At 41.6% G+C, this 15,586-nt stretch overlaps 2 protein-coding genes across 2 annotated transcripts; one reads left to right on the top strand and one right to left on the bottom strand.

Moving 5' to 3' along the window:
• Positions 1-712: 712 nt before the first annotated feature.
• On the bottom strand, positions 713-9,108 carry LOC149084647 (vascular non-inflammatory molecule 3-like). The gene is made up of 3 exons (XM_089235042.1): positions 8,980-9,108; positions 4,527-4,761; positions 713-3,056 (listed from the first exon to the last, which is right to left on the bottom strand). Exons 2-3 carry the CDS (start codon positions 4,755-4,757, stop codon positions 1,686-1,688), a joined length of 1,602 nt encoding a protein of 533 aa, XP_089091168.1. The 5' UTR covers positions 4,758-4,761; positions 8,980-9,108; the 3' UTR covers positions 713-1,685.
• A 2,889-nt stretch (positions 9,109-11,997) lies between these two features.
• On the top strand, positions 11,998-13,915 carry LOC149084646 (TD and POZ domain-containing protein 1-like). The gene has a single exon (XM_089235517.1). The coding sequence runs from the start codon at positions 12,100-12,102 to the stop codon at positions 13,114-13,116; it is 1,017 nt and encodes a 338-aa protein (XP_089091643.1). The 5' UTR covers positions 11,998-12,099; the 3' UTR covers positions 13,117-13,915.
• Positions 13,916-15,586: the final 1,671 nt, after the last annotated feature.

Here is a 15,586-nt window from a genome sequence, read left to right as displayed (position 1 = left end):
GATGAATGCAACAAAGACGCTTAAATTGCGTCTCCGAGTTTGTAATGTGAAGGCTATGTAACGCCTTACTCGGAACCAGGTTGTACGTGGAGAGGGAAGAAGAAAGAGAGAAAGAATCATATATAACAGCGTTTCTTAACCTGCGGACCGCCTCTGGTCCGCGACGATAGCATAAGGTTGTTTACGGACAGACTTAATAATTCGATTCTAACTGAATGAAAAAGTACTCATTTGTTGTAATTGATATTGTAATAATACCCATGTGGGTTCAAATAAAAGTTGTACTTTGTGTGCCTTCATATGTACGTTCATCATAGCATCATCAAGGAAAATGCGGGAAATCGTGATCCTAAGTACGGGATATCACTAATTGTCGTCAAAAGAGATGCAATTTACAAGTTCGCTAATCACTGCAAAAATCTTTAAAGGATGGGGGGAGGGGGGGGGGCTGCTACAAATCGCGGTAAACAAAAATTTATTTGACGAAAAAGAACATTCAAGTGACTAGGTGGCCATATTTCATTGGGAAAAATAGGGGGAACTGGGATCTTAAATGCAATAAAATACGGGACGTCGCCAATTGTCATCAAAAACGATGAAATAAGTCGATAAAATTCCACATTGTGAAAATGGCTGAAAAATTGAGGAAAAATGGTTGAACAATTGACAAATATGTAAAATGAATATGTATTTGTATGTACAACCTGTAATTGTCATAAGTTATGACAATATCGTTTTATTCATGATTTTAGTTGAAAATACATAATAAAAAACAACGTGAACAAATTTAAAAGTAAGCATCGTTGAATGAATAAAACAGTTCGGAGCAACTAAAAATACAGAATTGCCCCGTAATACGGGATACCGGCTCGTATTTGCGCCTTGAAGCCGAAAACACACAAAAATTTCAACTTCCAACCGACCACCACTGTTACCTACTTAACCTCTTTACGATCATGGACATAATAATGCATCCAAACGCCAGTAGAATGAATTCATAAAAGCTCTCTGTGTTTTCTTTCCTCTCCCTTCACCATCGCAAAGCTTTAATAGCATAGTTTCCCAAACTTTTTGTTCCATCGCCCCCTTCTTCAGAAGTTATTTTCTCTCATCGCCCCCCCCCCAACTCAAGCGAACCTATAGAATCCTATGTTACACCCGTAGCTTCTATCACCCCCCTGGACCATCACTCACCAGGGGACAATATTGTCCACTTTATAACCCTATCTACGAAAGTTGCTTTTTCTTTCCTATTGATACACAACGTTAACGATTTTTTTCCACACATATAATGTATCTTTTTACCATATACATGTAAGAGCGAAAGAGCACACGTAGGGTGATGGTGGAAAGGGACTAAAAAAAGCCGCTCTTATCTATCTTATCTATTACACTATTTCGTTTTATATATTCTTTAATTCCCCTCTTCCTTCCTTTTCTAATGTGTGGTTGGGTTAGTATAAGGTTACAAGACTAATCACCGATTTGTCGAATAGGGATAATCCAAATTTGTTGCCAAAATCTTGCTTGTACGTGAAATAGTTAACTAGGGTCCTCGTACGTTTATTCTAAGAACCTAGACCACGACGGACAGGAAAATGAATGCTTGAACGTATACAATGATGATGAAAAGCTTCAATGTGTATGAATCTTTATTATTGCCTAATAGTATCATCTCGAACGTATTATCTAACGTATGGTGGATCTCGTTCGTAACATCTCGCGTTCATAGAGGCAGCGAGCATGGGCTTGTCACTGACACTTTCGTAGACCAGTCGTCCGAAATAGCTTCCGTCGGTATTATCCTCGACGCTGAAACTCCATTCATCGACGGGTGACAACCGATATCCACGTTCCACAACGGACGGATAAACGAAGCTCGTCGTGAAGTTGGATTTCAGTTCGAGCTTCCTGAAGACGGTCTCGGAATGCGACGGGAATGCGTTGCATTCGGAGCCGTTGAAACGATTGCACCGAACGACGAAGCATTTCTCTTCGCACCAATAGTATCGGTCGAATGAGTTGTGGGTGCCGTTGAACACCCCCAGGTATAAGGTTTCGTTTATCGAATCCGCTTCGTACGTCACGGTACAGCACAGGCCGTTATTGCAGGCTTCGACGGTCCCTTCCGTCCCGGTCAGTTTCTGTAACGTGTAGTTCGCCATCGGTTCCTTGACGCACCTGTAATCTTTCTCCACGACCGGTTTGTCTAGGATTTTGTAATAACATGTGTCGGGAATATTTTTGGCTTCATCATCGACGTCAACATCGTACGGTCTGGATCCGTTTCCTGTTATAACGGTGATACTCTCCATGTTATTATCGGGTGGATGCTTCTGGTGCCTATTTTTAGGCACTCTCGATATGACCAACTTCGATAACCCGTCTGGATTATAAGTGTATTTCAGTGGTCCCATTCGTCCCGCGAATATTCCACTCCCCAAGGATAGGAAACCTGGAAGGTGCACACTCGTTACTATGTGATTGGCATCGTTGCCGTGAGCCCAGGACGACCAGTGTTGAATGGAAGTCATCAATGGACGACTGTCCACCCACATAGCAGTCAAGATCACGGCGTCGATGCTCCCGTTGCGACCGAACTTGGCCATACGTTCGAAAAAACTGTCGAAGGAGATGAACATGGCGAACGTGCCGAAGTCAGTGGTGAAAGTTGGGTCTTGGACAGTCGTTGGGAGGTCCTTACCCTTCTCGAAGAAGAGGCGTTCTTTTCTGTAGACGGCGATCAACGTCCCGTCTCGGTCGAAGGCCACGTTTGCGTTATGGTGCCAGAGACCGTCGTCCGGACACTTGCTGTGCTGTTTTTTCGTACAAGGCTGTATGTCGCCCACGGCAGAAACGACCACAATCTGGTTCTTTCTCGCCATGCAGCTGAGTCTGCGCAGGATGAGTTGCCGTGGAAATTTTTTGGTTTCTCTGCAAGGATTCCATCTCCCCTGTTTAGGATCCGGTATCGTCTCGAGGAAGGGTCTCACCTTCTCGCGTTCACCCATCGGTGGATAAATTCCGTATTCTGGGAACACAATAAGATCAGCCTCCTACAAAGAGATCATCAAATATTAATCAAAACATGCATCAAGAATTCACTTTTTTCACTCTCCTCCTCCTATAGTGAATGTGCGATTTCGCAATTGAGAGCAATTTGAATAGATCACGGGGTGGCCAACCAATAATAATCTTTCACGGATTCTTCAGAAAGAGTACAGGGGGAAGTTTTCCATTGAGAAATCATTTCTACAAAATATCCAGGCTTGCCAATGCTAAAATAAGAGGTCTTTACGGAGGCGAAATGTCTCGTCATTGCCGCTTAAATAGTTACATGTTTTTATTATGATCAATAACAGTCCTTGACCAGTAGTTCTTAACCTTTTTGCCTGGTTGCACCATCAAACGATTCCGAATTACATTCTCGCATACCTTTGATTGGGGAACAGGCAATCAGTAACTATTATAAAAGATACCGTTTTCTCGCAACCAGAGCCCGTTTCTCGCATTGGTGCACGGGGTACGTGCCCAGGGTCCGAAAAATCGGCTTCTTTTTTATTTTTATTTTAGGCACAGGCCGCATGACCCCCTTCCCCCACAGCGTACGCCTCTCCTTCAAAGAAGACTAACACATAAGATGCCAGAAAATTTCGCATTTGACCAGGACTCAAATTTATGAGGAGCAAGCCCTGCTCCCCAGAAGTTTGGGGGCTTTACGGGCTAAGAAACCTACATTTGTTATGATATATACAGTATATGTTCTTATCAATCATTACGCGTTTTTGTTTCGTTTTTCATCCGACCAGAGACGCCACCGTCGGGAATCGTTTATTTTCGGGGGGGGGGGGGTAGTTTGAACGCCAGGGTTTTTCTGGACATCCCATATGTACGATGAGGTTCAAGGACCTCTATAGGGGGGGGGGATGCATTGTATTATATATTCATCAATTCTCATGGCAGTTTCAACCTTATATAAAGTTATTTATAGTAGGGAAGGGCGGAGTAAGCAATCTAGCTGAGCCCTTCAGGTTGAGGCACCGATGCCTAATGCGTACGTTGATTGAGATGCACTTTTATCACACTTTACACCATAGTTTCTCAAACTTTTGGTCCCATCGCCCCTTTCTTCAGAATTTTTTTTTTCTCTCATCACCTCCCCCCCCCCCCAAGTAAACCCGTAGCTTCTATTCCCCCCCCCCCCGGACCTTTCCATCGCCCCCAGAGAACAATATTTTCCACTTTGGGAAGCACTGCTCTACACGAATTACATTGTGACAAACTCATCTGCGGTTCAAATCCGACTCACAAAAGAAGTGACGAGAAGAGAATTGTCTCGAAAACTAATGACTGAATTGTCGGAATTATGTTAGAAAAGAGGGTCGCTTCACGTAAAATCTCGACGTATGCTATGCAAGTTGAAATTTCGAGGAGTTGCAGGTGACGTGAAAATGGGCTTCATTGTGGCACGGCGCGGAATAAGGTTGGCCACCCCTGGAATAGATAGTTAGGGGTGTTATGTATACCTTGGAGCTAGCGACCTCGGCAGCTCTGCTGTAATAATCTAGATTCTTGGCTACAATCTCTGCCGGAGTCTCGGTGGTCCAATTGCCAAGTCTGACGTGCTCATAAACTGCCGCTGTGAAATAATCGTCTTCGATCGTCGAGATCGTCACAAGTCGAGGCGTGATCGCAGCCAGTGAAGTTCCAACCGCGAGCAAAATCTCACTCAGGAAGATCCAGGAGCAAACCATCATCTGTCTGGAGAAAAAAATGAAATAAATAAACATGAGATCAAAACTATAACCTGGCTACCAACCCCCTCCGCGTACAAGCGGTTGGCGATAAATTTGAATGATCGTGTTGGCGATAAATGTGCTAGCCTTGTCCCACGTTAGAAAAAAGGGAAGAAAAATAAACAAGGATGGAGGAACAGTGCAGAGATAATTAAATAAGAGATAATTTGTACAGTTCCTTGCTTTCTCGCCCTCACCTACAAACTTGTTTTGTAGTTTTTTACTTGTTCCCTTTCTCCTTTCTATGTACAGTATATTATAGGAGGATTAAGATAGTTATATGTGTTTGTGTGGGGGGGGGAGGGGGGCTGAGGAGAACCACCAATATCGTTATCTCAGTTGATTATTATCTCGTTGAGATACCACGACGGTGGTGGGAGAACAGAGAGGGGGAAGCACGCACGCAAGCACACAACTTTGTTTCACAGAGTTACTATAAACCTTCGCGATGAGAAAAAAAGGGGTTGAAGAAACAGTCAGCTGGATTAAATTTATTCCACGGGTGTTTGGACGCAGTATTGCGTCCCTGATCGTAAAGGGGTTAACAAGGATTGTTGGGCTTATGAATTTCTTTGTCATTCCCCTTGTATATAATCTGTGGCTAGTCTTGAGTGCCTACGAAAAAACAAAACAAAAATTCTTTATTCAGATATTCTCCTCACCAGATAATTTCGGCTGGCATTGAACTCTCTTTAAAATTAATAAATTCAGAATTCCTCTACTTACAATGGTTCTTAACCAGGGGTCCTTGAAGAGGTTTCAGGGAGTCCGTGAACTTGAATGAAATAACAACTGCCTATCATTTTCACATTATTTTGTCGATAATATTATTTTGTGAAGGGGTCAGTGGCTTTCATTCTATTGGCAAACAGAGTCCCCCCACCTTCGTCTTATTACTGGTACAAAGTTTCAGTGGAGAGCAAAAACTTAAAATCCCGTTTACACGTGATGAACGAATACATCAACCTCTCTGTGAGAATGAAAAGGCTGCCGTGTTCGGAATCGGCAATAAATTGTAGGTCTCGGTCTAATTAGCCCTCGTGATAATGACCGTAATGACCGGGGTGCGACAAAAATGATCAAACTAAATTTTAAATTGTCAAGTACTTTAAAATGTATGCAGATGTTGGGAGGTTTACAAGTTATACAAGTTACTTGAAAACCCGATTCTTTTTTCGGTTAAGTAGAACTATGCGCATGCGCCAGTGGGTCTTCTATAAGAATTAACCAATGAGCATCCTCTTAACGCGTGGACACTTTTATGAGAACTTGACACCTTAAAACTTAGCGGAGTACTAAATCATTTAAAGCGTGCGACCAGGCCTTAAGAACCCCTGTTCTACATTATATGATACGAAAACTATGTTTTGCGCAATTTGTTGAAGACCCCTCAATTTAACAAAGCCATGAGGAAGAAGAAAAGAAATCGCGCGATTGGTCTGGAACATTTGAAAGGCTTCTTCGACCGGAAAGTGGCGCCACCAACTCGGTACCATGAACTAGTAAATATAGAATTCTCTGGAAGTTTATTTTTCCTCGAAAATTCCGCGTGCCTAATAAAACGATGCCACGGTCAGAGAGGGGTCGTCGGTGTCGTTATACTTTATCCTCGATGCGAGAACTTTACTTCGTTGAAATCGCTGTGTGTAAATACATGTAAAACAGCTGTTCTGTGTGAATAAATCTGTGACGTCCTGCAAATTGTTTCGTCCTCAGCTAATTTCAAGGACTTGTGAGACATTATCCGGAACAATACGAAGGAAATACAGTCACTGTTAAAATACTTCAACTCGTGACCATGTGTGTTCTGGGGTTCGAGTGCCAAATGTTCATAGAATTGGATGACGGATGACTTGAAAGTCAGATCTATAAATTAATATATTTATATATAATTATGCAGGGTGTCCTGTAAGTGGTCATTCAAGTATTACGTCAGCATCGATGGGAGAGGAGGGGGTTCTGAATTTGTTGACTTTTGATGACAAGGGGGGGGGGGTTGGATGGTGCTTACGTCATCAACCACCCTTTATGAAAAATATTCTTAATGGCATCTTACTCGGTGCGTCAAAAATGGGAAAAACCTTTCGCTTGTTTGTGGGCCCCTGAAGTAACATTCTCCCAATTGATAAGTCCCCTACAGTACTATTTTAGTGATCTCTAAATGTTTCGAGGATCCAAGTAATCTGGAATTGCATCTGGGCCGCTTAAGTGCTATGGAACTGTGCCACGCATCTCTCAAGTGTTCCGATCCGTAATTATGCCGCGGATCACATAAGTAATCTGGGAATGGGCCGCGGGTAACTTGAGTGAGATGTAGAACCACACTGGGTACCGCTTAAGTGCTCTAAAACTGTGCCACATGTGACTCAAGGGATCTCTAAATGTGCCACGGATCGCTTAAGTGTTCTGAAACTGTGTCACGGATCACTCAAGTGATCTGTGAATGTGCCACGGGCCGCTTAAATGCTTTGGAATGCGGTTCGCTTAAGCGATCTATGTGGATTGTGCCGCTTAGTTCATTTTTACAACATCAGGGGACAGGGCACATCAGATAACCCCACAGGGCCGCATTGGGTCCGAGGACCAAGGGTTTATCATATATGTCTTAGAGGGTGGGTCGGAATGAATTTCTCGAAAAGAAATTTTGAGTTCTTCAAATAGCATTGAAAGTGACAGAAAAATTGATTACAATAAGATATATAGAGGTATTTCCTTCCCAAAATTTCAATTAAAAAAATATATATTTTTTGCTTTAAAATAATAAATTTTTGATCGTCTCTAGGGAGGCCCCCCCCCCCTATGTGTTAGATGAATGCAAAATTTATCATTTCAATTTTTTTTGGAAGCGAAGAAAAACTTTTCATTTAAATAATATTTTTGCAAATGAATCGAAATTTTTTTTTTTTTTTTTTTGGATTATTTCTGCTGTGATGAATAAATGATATATAAATTTTTGAAATTTTCTTGCGAATGCAATCATCCACAGAATTGCTTTTCAAATCAAAATTTTTTACGATAGAAATATCGTATATATACATATAGCCCATGGCGGCAATTTCGGAGGGGCGGCAAATCTAAGAATGAGGGGCTTAGAAAATTAGTTTATAATGGGGAAAGGGGACAAATTTTTAAAACCACGAATCCGCCTCTGCGCAGAGAGCGGACGCAAGCATGTGAATAACCAAAAGAGTATGCAAGCATGTGAGCGACCAAAAGAGCACGCAAGCATGTGATTGACCAAAAGAGTATGCAAGCATGTATTTGACCAAAAGAGTACGCAAGCATGTGAATGTGAATACAAGTACGCAAATATGTCAGTGAGCAAAAGAGTACAAGCATGTGAATGGCAAAAAGAGTACAAGCATGTGAATGGCAAAAAGAGTACAAGCATGTGAATGGCAAAAAGAGTACAAGCATGTGAATGGCAAAAAGAGTACAAGCATGTGAATGGCAAAAAGAGTACAAGCATGTGAATGGCAAAAAGAGTACAAGCATGTGAATGGCAAAAAGAGTACAAGCATGTGAATGGCAAAATGAGTACAAGCATGTGAATGGCAAAAAGAGTACGCATACGTGTGAGCTACCAAAACAGTATAAGCATGTGAATGGCCAAAAGAGTACGCAAACATGTTAGTGATCAAAAGAGTACGCAAACATGTGAGTGACTAAAAGAGTACGCAAGCATGTGAATAAGCATATACAAACATGTGAGTGACCAAAAGAAGGACTTAGATTGAGGACACAGGCGTATTTACTGGCGGGGGGGAGGGCAAAGCGAGTTATAGCACAGAGAGGCGAATCCGTGGAATAAGTAATCAAGAAAATTAAACTAGAACGAGAGAAGGGCGGCAAAGCCGTAAATACGCGTCAGTGAATGATAAAGTTTTGATGTGAGAAACGTTTTTGCGGGTGAATGCGGAGTTTTGATGTGTGTGTGTGTGTGTGTGTTTTCTTTTATGTGGGTGAGTTTTTCGTGATCAAAACATTTTTTCTGTGAGTGAAAGTTTTTAACTTGTTTTGCTACGATTATTTTATTACAGGGTGATTACAATTTTATTTTTTTGGTGCGAAATTTACGTATCTCTAATTCACATGAACATGAAAAACAAACAAGCATGTTTATCATGTTCATTTTGAAAAATATCTGGTTTATACCCATTGGGTACGGAAGATAATCACTTACCGTGTGTGTGCGATTATCCGAACCTATTGACGAACGTGAAGACAGTAATTGCGTTCAACGATTGCAGACGGTGATGAAAGGATATTCTCGTTTGTACGGACTTTCGATAACACGCGACACAAATTCAATGGACGGAAGTTGAAATAGCGTTGACGAAACCTGTTTCCTCTTGTTTTTCTTTCACCTGTTATTAATTAGTAAGCGAAACTCATCAATGACTCTTTCTCAAAGCCGACTATATGAAAATAAATAGCGGATGCTGACTTGACACCGGAAAATTATTCATTGGATGATGATTCCGAAATGATTCTTCCCTATGGAGGTCGAAAAATTGTAACTATGTCAGTATATATCTCTCCATGGGCGAAGATACGGGAGTGGGGGGGGGGGGGATGAAGATACATCATCACCATCGTGCCCCCCAGAAATGCTGACCGTGCCCCCCAGATTTCCAAGTCTATCTCTCTCCCGCCTCTTCGGCAATCACCACACTGGAGTTCCGAGCGAATAGCATGCCAAGTCGTCAGAGTGACGCCCGTTGCTAATACATCAATATCTTTATCTGAGGGACGCTATAGAAATGCACGGCGGATTACCGAGTCCTCTGATATCTATGTGACTTCAGTATCCCCGTGTGAGGAGGGTCTGACCAGCACCTTCTAGAGATAGAAGGCCTCCGCACGGGTTGCCATAAACGTCATTCAGACTACCTAGCAAGTTTGCCACATTTTTGAAGCACAGCAACCTATTTCGTTTCTTCTTATTTTGGCGTAGAATCTTCCCGATTGGCTCACAAACACCGCAGAGTGATTGGATGTGGGGCATAGAAATCGACCATTCTGAGCCCGAGATCATTTCTTTTCCTCACAACGATAATACTGGCACGAGCAGGGAATTTGTTTCCCCCTGAATATTTTGAGGGAAAATGGACTACTTACTGACGTCACAAGCAGCGAGCGGAGGCCTTGGCAGGCCGTGGGTTGAAGACCGCTATTCTTGATAATATTAGGTTTTGTGGAGGTAAAGATATTTCCAAGCCTGTCCCCCCCCCCCCCAATAGGGAAAATTCATTTCAAAAACTTTGAATAATATTTCTTTTGTAATATTTTAATTGCGTATCTATGCAACAATTGTGCATTTCCATGATTTTAAACGCATCCCATATTGTCAGAATTTCATTCATATTCAAATAAAGAACCATTTCTGTTATTCTTATTCTGTGTAATACAATTCAAACAGAAACAGTCTGATATGGTCACCCCTATTTAACGGAAAATATTTTTTGTCACGCGATTGTCCGCGTTCAAAAAATAGCGAAGTACCTGGACCGTCTCGGAAACCCGGATCAGACCTGGCCACCCTAATCAGACAGGAAGAACATATCTTCTTGAGGCTGGGATTACACTATAAAAGTTTGACAAAACTTGGATAAAACAACCAAAATAAGCCTATTGTTTACATTCGTATACGCTTATCGGTTGTATTTTTCAAGTTTTATCAAAGAGCTTTTACAAAACTTTTGTATGTGTAATAATGAAAGTTTTAAGCAGTGTTTTGTTAAAGCAGTGCCGTTTTATAAAACGGCTTTTATCAAACTTATATGGTGTAATCCGGCCAGTTTCAAGTGTGTTCTTGAAAGTTTAGCCACTATAATAAGGGTAAGGGTCAATATTCAAGTCGCCCTAGGGTGACCATACGTCCCGTATTTCCCGGGACAGTCCCGATTTTTTCTGTTTTTTGACCGTCCCAACTTTTTAACGAAAGTGTCCCGGTTTTTCCCGTTTTTCACACGAAGCTTACTTGAATTTTTATTCTTTATATTGAATCAAAGAATGAAATTATTTTCCCACTCATAAATTATATTATGATAATTACAAATACAAATACAACGCCACAACAGGCAAATTGCCCAACGAGGTGGCTGACTTAAGAACATCATGGATCCCCCGAGCCCCTACCTACTACTGCTACACCCCACGCGGAACCCCCCCAACGAATCGGTAAATGCGGGAATGTGCGTGTACGTGTAGTGCAACCTGACGTATAGTTTGTTTCTGTGTAATGCTTGTTATGTGTAGTGCTGTCATCTGCCCCCAGTTTTACTAACTATGAGTGAAGTGTTATGGTTGAATGATTTACCGTTGTAGGACTGTTGCTCTCTGTGGCGAGACTTTTTAACGGGGAGATCGGCTCGCATTTGCGCCTTGAAGTTGGGAACCACAGAAAACCAACTTCAGCCGACCACCACTGTGGGGTTCGAACCCGGATCACGAGTCCGGCACTATAACCACTCGACCACCACAGCGGCCAATTACAATTATAAATAAAAATATTAATCTCTCACATTTGTGTTGGTGAACGTTTTATTTCGTGGAATTCATTCAAATTCACTGCAATCGGCAGCAATGCTTTATTTCCCGCCATTTTGATTTTTACGTAATTTCTCCAATATTTGGCAACTTTGTTTACTTGTGGCGTCATTTTTGGCGATAATTGGCGGTGTCCCGTGTTTGGAATCCCAATTTCCCGTATTTCTTTCAAGGAAATATGGTTAGCCTATGTCGCCTTAACTAGAGTAAAGTTAAAAGCACTTTCAAGTCATATAATAGGCTCCTTATCGCTCCTTATCAAGCGCCTTACTTGAAAGTGGTTTCTAGCTACCACGTCATCCGCACAAAGAAAAAAAGAAAATATCGACACTGGCTATACCAACACCCCCTATAGATAAGATCTTATCTATAGGGGGTGTTGGCTATACACGTGAGAGGCCTTTTCTCTGATCTTCTTTCCCGGCATCGCATTTGTTGTTAATGTTTCCGTTGGTTTTTTTTTCTTCTCACGTTTTCTCCCTGCGTATACTTTTCTGAAAGAAAAAAAAACTGAAGTGGTGACCTTCAATAAATCGGAATGATACAGACAGAGAGCATCTGTTGGCGAAATTGGCGATATTGACATCAAAAACGAAGTCTGCAAGAGGCTTCCATTCGTTGCTTGGCGGATGAAAAACTGCTTCAGCTAACGAATGTAGTTGACACGTGCGGCTGAAGAACTTTACTATAGATCCAAGCTGCTCTGTAGATTGTGTGAACATTTCTAAAGTTTTTGATCAAACCTGTCACAATGGCTTCAAAGTTGACAGTAGTCGGAGGCGTTCAGTTTAACTTCAAATGCACGTGGACAATTCCGTGTTTCAGTTCGCTTGACTCGGGGGTTGGAAAAGGTCACCAGAGCGAAGTGTTTAAGCCGGAGGAGAATGGCCCGGAATGGTTTTTAAAAGTATATCCTGGAGGAAACAACGAAGCTTATAAAGGATACGTTTCTTGTTTTGTCTTTGTATGTGATTTATCTGTGAGTAAATGCAAATACCGTCTTTCATTCCTTAATACTGATTATAAGGTTTTATTTGATGAGGAATATAACGATTGGAGGACAATCACGACTGGAGGACGTGGTTATAATGAAACTATCAAAGCAGACATTTTGAAGCGTAACTTGATTAACGATACTTTGGTAGTCACTCTGGATGCAACTTATTGCGTAGGCCGCGACAAAGATTGCGAGATCTTTTACCACTGTGCGGAAATAATTCCAATGATGAAGGTGACTGACGACTTCAAGAAGATGTGGATTAGCAAAAAAAATACAGATCTTGTGCTTTCCGTGGGACAAGAGGACATACCTGTGCATTCGGCTGTACTCTGTGCGCGTTCGAAAGTGTTTTCGGCCATGTTCGAACATGACACAATAGAAAAAACGACTCCCCGCGTGGAAGTGAACGACTTCGAAAAAGACACAATGGAGTCGTTCTTGGAATACATCTACTCCGGGAGTGTGAGCGAAATGAGTTTCGATCTCGCCCTGGAACTGTTACGGGCCAGTGACAAGTATGAGGTGAGTGATCTGAAATCGTACTGCTACAATTATCTGAAGCCATTTCTCAATAAGGAAAACGTTTGCCAAATCCTCGTGAGTGCTGACATCCACAACGCTGAGAAACTGCGCAGCCATGCCCTTGAATACTTCTCTAAGAATATTTCGAAAGAGAATTTCCAAAGTCAACGTTCCATTTTCGAAACACGGCCAGCTTTGATTTGCGACATCGTCGAAGGGATGATCAGCCAGAGAAGTGTTGAATAACGTGAGAATGATCGTGTGGTTGATGGCATTTCATGTTCATGCAGTAAATAATTTGATGGCAGTGATGATCAATTGCATCGCATAGATAAATCAATATCTGTGACCGCGTCGATATTGATGTTAACATCCTCATGGGGTTATTTTTTCATTATTAATATTTGCATTTGTATTTGTGCTAATAATTTCAGCAGTGGTGGGTGACGTGAATTATTCTCAGAGTTAAGTTTGTACGTCTCACTGAAAATAACAATGTATTTTTCCGATTAATTTGCTGACTAAGTTGACTAAGTTATTGGTTTGCGGTGCTTAACTGATGCAAAGATTTTTTTCAAGCCATCTTAAAACACATGGACCCGCAGACAGTGCCGTCTTAACGCATGGGCGCCTCAAGAGAAGAGGGGTCTCACAAAAATGAGATCCGGTTGAAATTTTCTAGGAATTACCAGGTAGAGCCTCCGAAAAACCACTTGGCCGGGGACCCCTTGATACTCTTCAAGACGGTCCTGCCCGCAGACGCATAACCTGGGGAACTCAAGTGCATCGATGGTTTGCAGACCATTGCAAACGGTTCTCCAGATTTCCAAAGGATGTGTTCCATAATAAAGCATAGATTTGAATGAAATATATTGCAAGGCCATGGGAAAAGATCTTGGAGATGAGGGCTAAATAAAAACTACAATCCTCTTAGAACAGTGAATCGTCAATGAGGTGACGTAGTTTGGAAATGCCTCGGAGCAAGTGATTCCCGAACAGTAATACCGAAAGATATTTTGGGAATAAAATGATATTGGAAAAGAAAGTTTTTCAAGCATGCGGCCAAAAACTGATCTTATTTTTTGTAAGACATTGCCCAGGGCTCCCACTCAACAAATTAATAAAAAACTATTAGGGGCAGAACACCCCCCCCCCTCCCCATAGGCGGTATTGACTTGGAAGTCTGGGGGGGACAAGGTCATTATTGCTGGGGGGGGGGGCACGATGATGATGATGATGATGTCAGCTCATATATACATTAGATCAGTCGACAAACATGAGAATTAACAATGTGGCGCCATCTGCCGAGGACTTTACAAACTCAAAACAAATTGGTAAATTACAAAGGTTCCAATGTAGTCGAGGCAAACCAGAAGGTTTCTGTCTATTCTACATTTTTTGAAAAATTAAGCACTTGTATTTCTAGCTCTTCGCAGAGCTTTGTATATGCTACTGCCAAAGCCCGAAGTTGGCCACTTCGTGTAGTTGACCAGGCCAATGTCCGAAATTCGGTCTTTCGCCAGCCCCTATATGTCGATCCCTATACATTGATCACTAAGATATCGATATTCAGATTCTTTGATCGTTAGGTTTGCCATTGCTGACCATAATAATTATGGTTAGTTACAGATAATTGTAAATGGCCATAATTATCGCACAAAAAATACGCCAACGCGGCGATGACCCCCGAACCATACGGATCGTTATATAGGGTCCGGCTAAAGCCCGAATTTCGGACATTGGCCGGGTCAACTGGGCTGACAATAATATATACATTATTTATGCCATTTTATGTCCTCTAAAAATACAGAGGACAATTGAATGCTATTGGATAACATCAGAATGAAAAACTTAGAATAGGCCTATGTATCTAACTGCTTTGTTGCGCAAACAATTGTTTCCCCAACATACAAAATGTGCGTCATAATTTTGAATGTCTTTCTGTACTATGAATAGTCCAAAACCACGAAGTTGTAAATACTGAATTATTTTTCCCATCTAAACAGGATTTTTAATGACTACTCAAAACACGTAGCCGGTCAATTTGTCGCACTCAACTTGTCGCGATCAACTCGTCGCGCCTCAATTTGTCGCGGTACAAATTCGTCGCAGTGCCAATTCGTCGCGGTACAAGTTTGTCGCAGTGTCAATTCGTCGCGGTACAAATTTGTCGCAGTGTCAATTCGTCGCGGTACAAATTTGTCGCAGTGTCAATTCGTCGCGGTACAAATTTGTCGCAACTCCAATTCGTCGCGGTACAAATTTGTCGCAACTTCAATTCGTCGCGGTACAAATTTGTCGCAGCTCCGATTCGTAGCTGTACAAGTTTGCCGCCGTGTCAATTCGTCGTGACGTCAATTTATATATTACAGCGCAGAATCAATTCGTCGAACCGTCGATTCTTCACTGTACATGTTCCACACGAGCTTGTATGTAGGTTTTTGTCTTACACGTGAAATAAAAACATGAACAAAAGTGTACACGTAGTTAAGTGAAAATAATTATTTTTTGTCAATGCAAAAAGAGGCCATCGAAATTAAAATTACAATATCAATTACATTTAAAAATTTAACTGCATATAAAAGCTTAATTATATTTGAAAATTCAGTTATAAAAATTTGAAATGTTAAATAATTGATTTTTGCTGTGATAAAATTTCATTATCATGTGGAGAAATTTCGGTTTGTATGATATTCCCCAAATTACAGTGAGCCTA

Source organism: Pholcus phalangioides, unplaced genomic scaffold (genome assembly GCF_987345545.1).
Source record: "Pholcus phalangioides strain wild (caught in Gottingen) unplaced genomic scaffold, Ppha-v1.0 ptg000008l_1, whole genome shotgun sequence".
NCBI classification, from domain to species: Eukaryota; Metazoa; Arthropoda; class Arachnida; order Araneae; family Pholcidae; genus Pholcus; species Pholcus phalangioides.
This window is presented reverse-complemented; position numbering and strand designations above follow the sequence as displayed.

Bases quoted from the DNA above. Each gene is read 5' to 3' on its own strand.
- LOC149084647 (XM_089235042.1), bottom strand. From the start codon at position 4,757: ATGATGGTTTGCTCCTGGATCTTCCTGAGTGAGATTTTGCTCGCGGTT. The intron at 3,057-4,526 runs GTATACATAACA...ATCTCTTTGTAG, and splicing joins CCGAGGTCGCTAGCTCCAAG to GAGGCTGATCTTATTGTGTT.
- LOC149084646 (XM_089235517.1), top strand. From the start codon at position 12,100: ATGGCTTCAAAGTTGACAGTAGTCGGAGGCGTTCAGTTTAACTTCAAA.